Source organism: Lolium rigidum, chromosome 5, assembly GCF_022539505.1.
Source record: "Lolium rigidum isolate FL_2022 chromosome 5, APGP_CSIRO_Lrig_0.1, whole genome shotgun sequence".
Classification (NCBI taxonomy): Eukaryota; Viridiplantae; Streptophyta; class Magnoliopsida; order Poales; family Poaceae; genus Lolium; species Lolium rigidum.
The window spans coordinates 220,502,827-220,515,419 of NC_061512.1; the positions used below are offsets into that span (position 1 = coordinate 220,502,827).

General features: G+C 50.7%; 1 protein-coding gene across 1 annotated transcript; it reads right to left on the bottom strand.

Moving 5' to 3' along the window:
* Positions 1–11,183: 11,183 nt before the first annotated feature.
* On the bottom strand, positions 11,184–12,185 carry LOC124657104 (putative clathrin assembly protein At4g40080). The gene has a single exon (XM_047195716.1). It carries the CDS (start codon positions 12,183–12,185, stop codon positions 11,184–11,186), a length of 1,002 nt encoding a protein of 333 aa, XP_047051672.1.
* Positions 12,186–12,593: the final 408 nt, after the last annotated feature.

A 12,593-nucleotide genomic window follows, 5' to 3' on the forward strand; every position in this document is an offset into this window, starting at 1 on the left:
GACTTCTTTGATACGTACTCACCTGTAGCTAGATTGACTACCATTAGAGTACTACTATCATCGGCTCCCTCATACGGTCTTCTCATTCATCAAATGGATGTTAAGACAGCTTTCCTAAATGGAGAGTTGGATGAGGAAATTTACATGGACCAGCCAGATGGATTTGTAGTAAATGGTCAAGAAGGGAAGGTGTGCAAATTGTTGAAGTCTTTATATGGTCTCAAGCAAGCACCTAAGCAGTTGCATGAGAAGTTCGAAAGAACTTTAACTGCTGAAGGCTTTGTTGTAAATGAAGCTGATAAATGTGTGTACTATCGCCATGGTGGGGGCGAAGGAGTCATTCTTTGCTTATACGTCGATGACATACTGATTTTCGGAACCAACCTGAATATCATCAAGAAGACCAAGGATTTCTTATCTCGCTGTTTTGAGATGAAGGATCTTGGGGTAGGCTGATGTAATCTTAAACATCAAGCTATTGAAGGATGACAATGGTGGGATTACATTGCTTCAATCTCACTATGTGGAAAAGATCTTGAGTCGTTTTGGGTATAGCGATTGCAAGTCTTGTCCAACGCCTTATGATCCTAGTGTTCTGCTTAGAAAGAACAAAGCGACTGCTAGAGATCAACTGAGATATTCTCAGATTATTGGCTCACTTATGTATTTGGCTAGTGCTACGAGGCTCGACATCGCCTTTGCTGTGAGCAAACTTAGTCGATTTGTATCAAATCCTGGCGATGATCACCGGCATGCTCTTGAAAGAGTGATGCACTATCTAAAGGGCACTGCGAGTTATGGCATTCACTATACTGGGTATCCGAGGGTACTAGAGGGCTATAGTGACTCAAACTGGATTTCTGATGCTGATGAGATTAAGGCCACTACTGGATATGTATTTACACTTGGTGGTGGCGCTGTTTCTTGGAAGTCTTGCAAGCAGACCATCTTAACGAGGTCAACAATGGAAGCAGAACTCACAGCATTAGACATAGCCACTGTTGAAGCAGAGTGGCTCCGTGAACTCTTGATGAACTTACCCGTGGTTGAGAAACCAATACCTGCTATCCCAATGAACTGTGATAATCAAACTGTGATCATCAAGGTTAACAGTTCTAAGGATAATATGAAGTCATCAAGGCATGTGAAGAGGAGATTAAAATCTGTCAGAAAAATGAGAAACTCCGGAGTTATTGCATTGGATTATATCCATACGTCTAGAAATCTGGTAGACCCCTTCACAATGGGTCTATCACGTAACGTGATAGATAATGCATCAAAGGAGATGGGTATGAGACCCACCGTATAAGTTGTCCACAGTGGTAACCCATTCTATGTGATCGGAGATCCCGTGAATTAGAACTGGGAGACAAGCTGTAGGTCAACTGAGAGGAAAGTATCCTTACTCCTTGTATGATACCACTCCATAAAAGATGCAATACTTTCCTAAACTGCACGGTAGGCTGATTTATCTTAATGTGTTCTAAGTTGCTAATTTAAGCACAGATGTTGTCCTGCAGAACATCCGTTGAAGAACACACCTATATGAGTTTGGTTGTTAAAACGTCGCAACCTATGAGAGTTGGGTGCTTTCTATTGAACTCATGAAAGGCCACGGAGTATGACGCATAAGCTCCACCCGCGGGGAAGCCCTGCGACGGCCTAGTACCGGTCAAGGCTCTTTGTGAAGCTAGATTAGCAGAAAACTTGCAGTTCAAGGCTTAGTCCACTGTTCAAGTAGCAGTCTAGTGTAGCATAGAGTTCTGGTGAAAGTTCAACTTAACAGTCTTTGCTATAGTACCAGTATATAAAACAATGTTTTGGGACCAAAGGCAAATTCTATGTGCCTCTAGGATCTGGTGGGGGATTGTTGGAATTTTGGCCCATATTGGACCAATACAATAAATATTCCAGAAATTCCTAATAAATCCTAGAGGCCCACATGGCCCATTCATGCATGGCAGGGGTGGGACAAAAGTTTAGTCCCACATTGCTAGTTGAAGAAGAGTTGGAGCAGCTTATAAGGAGAGCTTTTCATACCATTTGTATGAGAGAAATAATAGGAGGAAATAGGAGCTGACCACACGCGCGCTCCTCCTCCGACGCCGCCGCTCGCTCGCCTCGTCACGACGCGTCGCGTCGCGTCGCGCCGCGGGTTGCGGGAATGCCTCGAGCCGAGAGCCTCTCTCTCTTTCTTTTTGCCACTCACGAATGGGTATTTCTTTTTAGTGGGTTTTGAATACGAAGACTGTTCAGCTTCGGCTGCTGCCTGTTCGGTTCACCTCCCTGCCCCTTCGTTTCATCTCCTCGCGTGGCCTGTTCAGCTCCTCTCTCTGTTCCTATAAAAGAGGTCGCTCCTCTCCAGAGATACACTACGAGACACATCACCATATGCGCCTACCACTCGGTTCCAGAGCTTTGCGCCGCCGCTCAAGACTTCTCCATCCCGTCTATCGGCGTGCACCGCCGGACGGGACAGCAGAGCCTCCGGAACCCCGTCTCTTGTGATCCTGTACGGGAGAGAGGCGATAAGGTTTTTGGGGAGCGTTCTACCGCGACTGCTGGCTTCAACATCGACACGGAGTCCGACGACTACTTCCCCAACGACGACTTCTTCCCCGACATCAGCAACCTCTTCGGCGACATGGCTCTCAACAGCGACAACGGCAACGCTGGTTCCTCTTCTGGACCGTATGTGTTCTTGTCTTCCTTTTATGAGATCATTATCCTCTTTCTTCTCCTAGCAACAAGTTCAGGTTCATTGTTAGCAAACATACTGCTCTTCTCAATCAGTTTAGACATGTTTCTCCTTTACTCTATGGTGATTTGCATGACTAGTTTAATCTCAAACTTTTTAGTCATGTTTTATCCAAAGCTTTATTTGATTAAATCATGGGGAAAATTGCTAATATATTCAACAGGGGCTTGGACCGCTGAGATGGCTGCTCGTCGAGCGGCGGCGACGTGGAGGCCATGGCGGCTGAGTTGGCTGCTCGTCGAGCTCCCAAGCCACCACGGTGAGCGCGGCGGCGATGTGGGGGCTTGGTCCGCTGAGATGGCTGCTCGTCGAGCGACGCCGGTGAGCGAGGTGGCGACGTGGGAGGCCATTGCGGCTGAGCTGGCTGCTCATCGAGCTCCGCTGCCACCGCCTCGCGCCGAACTCTCCCCGCCCGAGCCAACCCGCCCGGCTTTACCCCGACCTTGTTGAGCTCTGCCCCGCTGCGGTGGCATGCGGCGTGCGTGAGCAGGTCACCGCGGCCACGGCCTCCTTCTCGTCCAGCCCGGGAGGTGGCGGCGTTGAAGACGGAGGGTCGTCGACGCCCTTGTCAGCGTTAACGGGGAGCGTCGCGGTGTCGCGCGTCGTGCGCGGGCAGGTCGGCGCGGCCGCGACAGAGCACCATGGCCTCCTGCTCGTCCAGCCTGGGAGGCGGCGGCTGGGAGATGGAGGGTCGTCGACGCCCTTGTCAGCGACGACAGGGAGCGCCGTGGTGGCGTGCGGCGTGTGCGAACTGGTCGGCGCGGACGCGGCAGAGCACCATGGCCTCCTACTCGTCCAGCTTGGGAGGCAGCGGGGACTCAGCTCGCACCAGCTCCCCTGCCTGCATCGACCAATCAAAGCTTCCCCGCAGGTAGGATTCCAGCAAGCCTCTCCATCGGTCGCCTGAGTCCCCCGGTCGCCGCTACCGTCTTCGGTGGTCTCGATCTGCCGCCGCTTGTCCTAGGCAGTAGCTCAGACCGCCGCCGTGTGCTGCTGGCCCAGATCTAGAAAATGGCATCCAGCAGTGGAGAACGAAAGTAGCATACGCTTTAATTCCTGGTCCCACACGGTTGTATTCCTAAGCGTATTTCCTATCGATTGATAAATGGGAACTGTTGTTGTGGTCCCAACCTTAAATGCTTGGACCAATAGAAACTGGCCATTTGCCCGGATCAAATGCCGCCGGGTTCAACGATGCATTTTCCGAGCTAGGAGTAGGATAGGAGTCCGGCTGCGCGTTCGGTTAATATAATTAATTCGGTTCGGTAAATATGGTTTTTCGGTAAATACAATTTTAATACTTCGGTAAATACGGTTTCGTATAAAAATACGGTTCGGTTTCGGTAATAACCATATTAATTCGGTTTGGTTTCAGTAATAACCAAATTAACCAAAGTTGACACGAATTTTTGAATAACACCTATTTTTTATGAACATATATTTTGTTTCTATATTCTTAAAAGCCAAAAACTGATTATGTTATAGGACACAGAAATGATAAAGTGAAAATGCGGCCAAATCAAACGATGCATGTTACAGACTTTAATAATGAGAATGCGCCCAAATCAAAATAAAATGATGCACATTACGTGCTGGAACTCACAACCTGTCTAGCATTTTATGTAACATACCACATCAAAACAACCACGCTATGATACCTCTCTTCTGTAAGATGCACTTGTAAACAAATATAAACGTTTTACGTGAATTAGGGATAGGCCTGGAAAGCAAAATTCATTGTTGGGCTAGGCTAGTCGGTTTTCTTCGGTTAACCATGGTTTTTACGGTTTTTAATTGAATTAACTGATTTATGTATGGTTAGCACTTTTGCTAACTGAAACCTAACCATAAAACCATAAAAACTGAAATTCGGTTTCGGTTAGGTTTTTTTCGGTTCGGTTTTCGGTTTCAGTTCGGTTATGTGCAGTCGGAGATGAGAGTGACCGAGAGACATCAATGAATAGCTGGTACCGTCACCACTGTTTGAGGGAACTCTCAACATCACAAACTACAATCCTAGTTGCGGTGCACCTCATTTTGTATGGTATCCTACCACGCTTCTCGGCCCAGCAACCAGCATATACTCCTCATCGGGAGAATATTTGGGCCTATTTAATAGAGAACGCTTCTCGGAGCAGTTGGCAGCCCATTTTAGGAGAGCACATACTTTTGGAGAAGAAGCCAAAGGCCCTGCTTTTATAAATGTCACACAAAGTGAGCTGGGAACACCGGCATATAGAGTTGGCGTGTGCTCACTATCCCCTGGCTCAAATCCCTCGATCACGATCGGCTGATGTATGATGGAGTTGATCATAACCATCCACTCCGGGTCAAGGTTCCCTGCAAACCAAAAAAAAAAAGAACACCCATGAAAGGAATCTAGTATGACATCATCGCTGCCCGTTGTGGCTTCGTCGCAGAATCACATGGCTGGAACCACGTCGTGGCATCGCAGGAGAACCCGTCGTGGTGTCGCCGATGTATAAGCCATCCTCATGTTTTGGCATCCTTCCTGACGAATCTGCCTCTGGACCCTCCATCTGTGCACGCCGACATCGCTCATGTGCTGGTTATGGCTGGTGCCGATGCAACAACATGATGGGCGCTTGCAACAACATCGATGGTGCAATGTAGCAACGCCATTGTACGTTGGTAGCAGCCTTCATGTGCCTTGGTAGCAACACAGTCGGCCGCTGGCAGCAACATCGCTGCGCCATGCATGGTAGCAATGTCGCAGGCTCTATGAAGCAATGCCAGCCACCCCTCGCATCAAGTTTGGTTGTCCCTTGCAACAAGATTGGATCCAGCAGCATGATGGTATGGTGGTGGTGAAGTATTTCTGCAGGGCTTCCCCTAAGCTGGAGCAGCGGTGGGGAGAGAGAGAGAGAGAGAGAGAGAGAGAGAGAGAGAGAGAGAGAGAGAGAGAGAGAGAGAGAGGAAAGGGTGGCTAGGGTTTTTGGGGAAGGGTGCGGCAGCGAATTTCCAATCAAATTGGCAATCCTAAACTCAATTAACCAAGCAAGAAAACGGATGCGGTAACGCGCAATGACTTTCACGCTAGTTGTCGTATAAAATCAAGCAAGAAAAAGGTTCTGGCAGGCTGTAAATCCTCTTTCGCTGGCTGGGCCCTTTGGACTCTAAATCCAAACTGAGTGAGTGGTTTGATTCCATTCTCAAAATGAGACTAGACGATATAAAATGCAAGTGAAACGAGACATGAATAAAATTGTAGGCTTATTTCCTAAAAGCGGTGGTTCTCGCCTCCCCGTGCCCAAAGCGGGGTGGGCGACAGCGCTGCGGTTCGAGTCTTTATCGATCGGGTAGATCCATATGTTCTGAGGGGGAGACGAGGTGTAGCGCAGTCTGGTCAGCGCATCTGTTTTGGGTACAGAGGGCCATAGGTTCGAATCCTGTCACCTATTAAATTTGTGTAAATTTGAATAATGGAGGGAGTACTATGAATCGTACTACTGTTGATTGTGAAACCGTATGTTTAATTCTCGGTCATAGATTTTCGCTCATGGCTGTGGCTCATGGCACGTTATGTGACACTCAACCACCTAGCTATATATTGCCATGCCTGCAGCAAAACTGACCCATTAGATGAAGTGGCTCGTACACCGTCGTGGTGGTACATGTACTGTATGTACAATAGGACTATAGTATGAGGAACCGGTCGTGTATTTTGCAGCGGTGTATAGGGGCAAAATACATACCACGGTGGCGTGGCAGAGGGTACGTGCCTGGAAATGAAGCGAGCATGATAATCTATTGCGTGGTGGCACGACGGCTGTAGTTAATTTATAAACGAGGAGCATGATGTAAGAATAATCTGATAATAGTAGTATGTTAATCACATGATTAATAAAGAAGTCAAAAGAGAAGCACCCAACACGTGCTCCCTGATGCTTGATGCGTACGCAGACTCCACTAAAGTGACCGAATTGTATATAGCTGCACGACAAAGTCAAAAGACACAAGGTTGCATAGTCGTCGACATCGCTTGAGCCCTACCAAATTGCAAGTTTGGGATTCCGGTTTCAAAATTTGTTCTGAAATATGAGTAATCTATATTCTAGCATTTAATTAACAATAACACAAAAATCGAGATGGTTTTGTTTTCTTTATTAGACGGTATTATTCACATATTCAAATAGTAGTAATATATGTAACCATAACTTAGCTTTTTTTAAATAGATTAAATCAGAATAAAACAGAAAAAAGAATGGAGTGAGTAAGGGCATGTATAATGGTAGAAAAGACACGCTTTCTCTTAGCGGTCCATATTATTTAGAGAAGATACTAAAAATAAATAGTACAATGCATTATCTCTTATCGTTCTCCCTAGTAGAAAGAATTGAATTGCTAAGGAAAGACAAATGGTATAATTGAGAAAATAGTCTTCTCTTATGAAATAAGAGATCACCTCTTAACTAAAGAAAGATGACCTTCTCTTTCTTTAATCTCTCTATCAACTAAGCAAAAGTTCTACATAACAAAAGTAAGGAAAGATTAATATCACACCATTGTACCTGCCCTAAGTCTTAACCCGAAAGGAAAACAGTACCATCAGGTGTCTTTTTTCCGGTAGAAGCTGTCAGTAGTCGAAGATCGCCGTCGATGTATGAGCATTTAATGCTCCGAGCTTTCGCCCTGATTGATCATTGAACCTTAATTTTCATCGTGAGACCAATATCCATTGCACAATTTTCACGGAAACAAAGTGATTTTACCACTTGAAATGTTTTTCGAGCAATCAGCCCGAAGCACAGACCAAGAACATCTACTAGTCCAGTTTGAACAAAAGAATTCGGAATTTCCAAGCTAGCTGTTGTTTCCCTACACTACTACACAGTACACCCATACTAGTATGACACACGTACTCACTTTACAGGTGAAAAATGTACACAGTAGAACAATCCTACCGCCATGAGGAAACTGTGCCGGCCCACCGCGAGGAGCCGAACCGGACGTCGGCGCCGAGGGCCGGCGCGACGACGCGCGCGGACGCGCTCGCCGCCGCGCGGTCCCTCCGCACAAGCCGGCTGTCCTGCTCCGTCCTGCGCAGCAGCACCTCCTCGGCGCGCTCGCGCAGGCGAGCCGCGTCGGCGACGACGGCCTCGTCCAGCCCCGCCCACTTCCACTCCGCCGGCGACGCTGCGCCCTCCTCCACGCGCCTCAGCACGCACACCAGCTCATGGCCGGGTGGCGCCGCAGCGTACGTGTCTGGAAATGGAGCGAGCAGCATAATCTATTGCGTGGTGGCGCGCCGACTGTAGTTTATAAACGAGGAGGAGCGTCACGATAATGGTATGCTAAGCACATGATCGATGATCAAGTCAAAAGCACAGGCACCCAACCCAACGTGGCCATGAAGACTGATGCTTGATGCGTACGCTCACTCTACCGACGTGACCGAATTATATATACCAGCACTTGCACGACGAGGTCAAAAGACACAAGGTTGCGTAGACGTGGACATCGCTCGACCGCTACCAGGTTGCGAGTTTGGGATACAAGTGTATATGCGGGTTTTTTTTTAGGTGTGCCTACCGCACCCCGCCTCACAACCCTCCCGTCCCAACCCTAGCCTACCGCACCCCGCCTCCCAACCCTCCCGCCGCCGCCGCCGGCAGCGCCGCCGGGGCAAAGATCTCGGGGCGTGGCGGCGGCGGGGGCCTTCCCTCGTGGCGCGTCGGGAACGGCGGCCAAGGAGTCCCTCACGCGGCGGCGGCCCTTCCGCCTCCCGGGGCGGCGGCGGCCCTCCCGGGGCCGATCCAGCTGCGGGTTGCGGCCTCCCTGCCTCCCATCGCCGGCGGTGGTGGCTGGTGGAGGCGGACAACGCCTTTCCCTCAGCCTCTCGCCGGTGGGCCTATGATCTTGGGCTTCTCCGCGGTACGAGGACGCCCGGGGCAGCAGCCTTGGGTTCGACGGTGGAGGTGACCAGTGGCGGAGGACGGAAAAAATTAAGGTCGGGCGAAATCTAGAGTACTAAGAATTTTGCAAAATAAAAAAGGAAATCTAGTGCATAAGAAAAAAATGATGCTAAATGTTTAACAAGGATGAGTATTCAATCCTATGAATAGAAAACGAGAATAAGGTATAACCCTAGAAGGGAAAGCCTAGGCGAGCTGGGACCTAGACACCGGTGACGATTTCTCCCCGGCCGCCACCGCGCTCTGTCAGCGTCGTTGCGCCCCTTGCTATCGGCGCCGATTTGCCTGCCGGCGTAGTGCTCCTGCGCTCCGCTAGCCGCCAGGGTTCCTGCGCCGCCGCGTCGTTTTGTTTTGATTTTCATGGTTGGGCAATCATGGGTTTCTATCATGCAGTCGTGGCTTCCCGGTCGGTTGAGCCGCACGAAGCTGAACACTGGCCCAACCCAGTTGGTCCAGTGTAAAAGGCTAGTAGCCAGCGCCGAACGCACCTCTTTTTTCTTCTCTTTCTACTCCAAAGGCGACACACGTAGACTGAGAAATCTCCAGAAAAAACACATCGATAGATGAATACATATATACAAGTTTTGCACAAAAATTAAGGTAGGGCGTCCGCCCTACCCTGCCCAAAGGGGTCCTCCGCCACTGGAGGTGACCCTCTTCTTCGCCGAAGAGGATCGGCCTGCGGTTGGTGGTGGTGGATCTATTGATCTATCACCGCGTTCTGGCGGCGAGATGGAGGAGCTTGGAAGCTGGCGATGGTGTCGCCGATGGAGGGTTGGAGTGGCCAGCCCAGGGTGGTCGCCGACGTGGGGGTCCGACCTGAATAAAAGCGGTGGTCCTAGGGCCTCTCTTGCGTGAAGAGGAGGACCTACCGGAGGCCTGGACTCGTGATCTGGCCGGAGTGTTGAGTTTCGGAAGGCTCCGCCAGCGAATGTAACAGTGTTTTTGCCTGGAGTTTGCTGGATCGGTGGTATTCGGTCGTGCGCACCCATGCTTTTATTCCGACCGATTGGTTCTGGAGGGTGCGAATGCGAAGCTCTTTTTCTGTGTTGACATCAAGTGACTATGGATCCATGATGAAAGTCGGAAGAAGAGAATTTCATGAAGGTCGGAGGGGAGGACTAGCTAAGGGAGGTTCAAGTTTCCGCGTTGTTGAGGGACTTGCTTGGTGTTCCGGGCTTCACAGCAGCGGTATGAAAGTGGGGGCGACAACACAGGTGAAATTCAGAGTCCTACCTTTCAGGGTGAAAACCCAAGGTCTGGCCTTAACTAGTTGTGCGTGGCAATGACCTTGTTGGAGGCATTATTTTGAGAGCGGATACTATCTTCAGGATGAAAACCTAAGATCTTTGATCGGGCGACGATGGTGTTAGAGCACTGTTCCCTTCTTGGAGGCGTCAATTTTGGAGAGTCTGTATTTCAGGTGTTGTCTTGGTGGTGGATATATTGCTGTTGTTAGGCCCGACATACTGTAGCGGGACTTTTGTTTCTGAGTTTTCTTTTCCTTTTTTGGCTGTGTGCATCCGTAGTGCCATTAGGGTGGTGCGTTGTTGCAGAGGATGGGTGTAATTGGTATCTTTTGATATTAATATATTCCCTTTATCGAAAAAAATGCGGGTTTTTTAATACGGAGTATGAATTATTATATGGAGTGAAAAATACATTAGGAAGATGCAAATCAACATCTTATTTCTTTGTATATTTCAAAAACACGAAGAAATTCGCTACTTTAATATGCATTGGAAAGAGAAAATACATTCTTTTGTGACAATTTTTAAAGCTAAACATCCACGTATTTAAGGACAGAGGAAGTATATACCTACATACAGTAGTAGGTACGTCTTAGAGCAAGTACAATAGAGTCCAGCCAGCTGACTATAAGACATTAAATAATATATTTTAGATGAGTTGGAGGAGAGAGGAGAGGAGAGAGAAGGGAGGTGAGACTACTATGCACAACAAGTTCTCAGACGCGTCTCCTAGGCACCTTGTGAGAGTGAAAGGTGGGCCATATATTAGTAAAGTACTACATTCTTATAGCCAACTATTGTACATGTTAGCTATATGATGACTACAAATGATATGACATCTTGCTATAGCCAACAGTTAGCTATACTACTGAAATTGCTCTAGCGCGAAAGGAAAATACTTTTTGATAGTAGAACGGTACCAGCAGTTGTCAGTAGTCCAAGATCGCCGTCGAGGTATGAGCATTTAATGCTCCTGTCCATCGAGCTTTCGCCCTGATAGATCGTCGTAGCTGAATCTTAATCGTGAGACCAACATCTAGTGATCGATTTCATGTAAACAAAGTGCTACTACTAGTTCAAACATTCCTCAATCAAAAAGTCGAAGCACAGCTCAAGCTCATTGTGTCCGGTTTCAATTCAACAAAAGAATTCGTAATTTTTTTGCTAGTTGTTTTCCTACGGTACAAGCATGGTACATGACACACGGACTGTACTTTACAGGTGAAAAATGTACATCTCCTATCGCCATGAGGAAACTGTGTTGCCGGCCCACCGCGAGGAGCCGAACCGGACGTCGGCGCCGAGGGCCGGCGCGACGACGCGCGCGGACGCGCTCGCCGCCGCGCGGTCCCTCCGCACAAGCCGGCTGTCCTGCTCCGTCCTGCGCAGCAGCACCTCCTCGGCGCGCTCGCGCAGCCGCACCGCGTCGGCCACGACGGCCTCGTCCAGCCCCGCCCACTTCCACTCCGCCGGCGACGCTGCGCCCTCCTCCACGCGCCTCAGCACGCACACCAGCTCCGCCGCGTCGGCGAGGCCGAGCGTGTCCAGCCGCTCGCCCATCTCGCGGACCCTGGCGGCGATGTTGCGCTCCGCGGCGACGCGGTCCTCCTCGGCGAGGTGGACGGCTTCCCAGATGAGCGTGTTGCGCAGCGGCGCGCAGGACGGGGGCGGGGCCTGGCGGACGGCGGCGGCGACGGACGCGAAGGCGGCCAGCTCGGAGATGAGGCGCGGGTTGGGGAGCGCGGCGAGGTAGTCGGCGTCGCCGTCGCGGGAGGCGTCGGGCAGGAGGAGGAGGACCTCGAGGAGCCGGGCCGAGAAGCGGACCCAGGAGGCGGCGGCGAAGGAGCGCGCCAGCGGGAAGGAGGCGAGCGCGAGCGGGTTGCGGCCGGACGCCGGGTGGCGGGCGAGGGCGACGAGGAGCTGGTCGCGGAGGATGAAGGCGCCGCGGGCGAGCAGGATCCGGAGCAGGACGAGGCACTTGAGGGCCACGGCGGCGTCGCCGTGGCCGGCGGACGCGGCGCGGAGGCGGTCCGTGAGCGCGGTGGCGAGCGCGGCCGCGGAGAGCCGCGAGCCGCGGCCGAAGGCGAGGAGCGCGTCCAGGTGGTGCGCGTACGGCGGGGTCGTGGACGGGTGGTGCTGCGTCGCGCGCAGGACCGCGCTCTGCGCGTCGGCGGCGGAGGCCGTGGTGGCGGTTCCCGGGGAGAGGAGCGTCGCCGCGAGGCGCAGGAGCTTGATGCCCATGGCGACGCGCGAGGAGGTGGTGGTGCGATCGGGAAGGTGCGAAATGCGAAGAGAGGTTGGGAATTGGGGGACGGAAATGGGGACGAAGCTGTCAGCAGAGTAATGGTTTCTGGTGCGGTGGCGGGAGAGATCAGCAGACGCGACGGACGGGGTTACGTGGGCCGTCGGATGGGTTTGACTCGATCAAATTGAGCAGTACGGAGCGCATCACGGAGTGCATCATTTGATCTGGAAGAGTCAACTTGTCCTCATCCAGAGTATTCCTCGTCGTAACATGTTCTACACTTCTACGTACTACTTGGAGTACTCATTATTTGTTTTCTCTACGAGGAGAGGTCAACCCTTATACCGTAGAGAGGTGATTCGATTCTTGGTATCCTTGTGCTGCAAGCCTGCAAGTTTTCAGGA

What these genes read in the sequence shown, in the direction of transcription:
- LOC124657104 (XM_047195716.1), bottom strand. Translation starts at nt 12,185, where the DNA reads ATGGGCATCAAGCTCCTGCGCCTCGCGGCGACGCTCCTCTCCCCGGGA.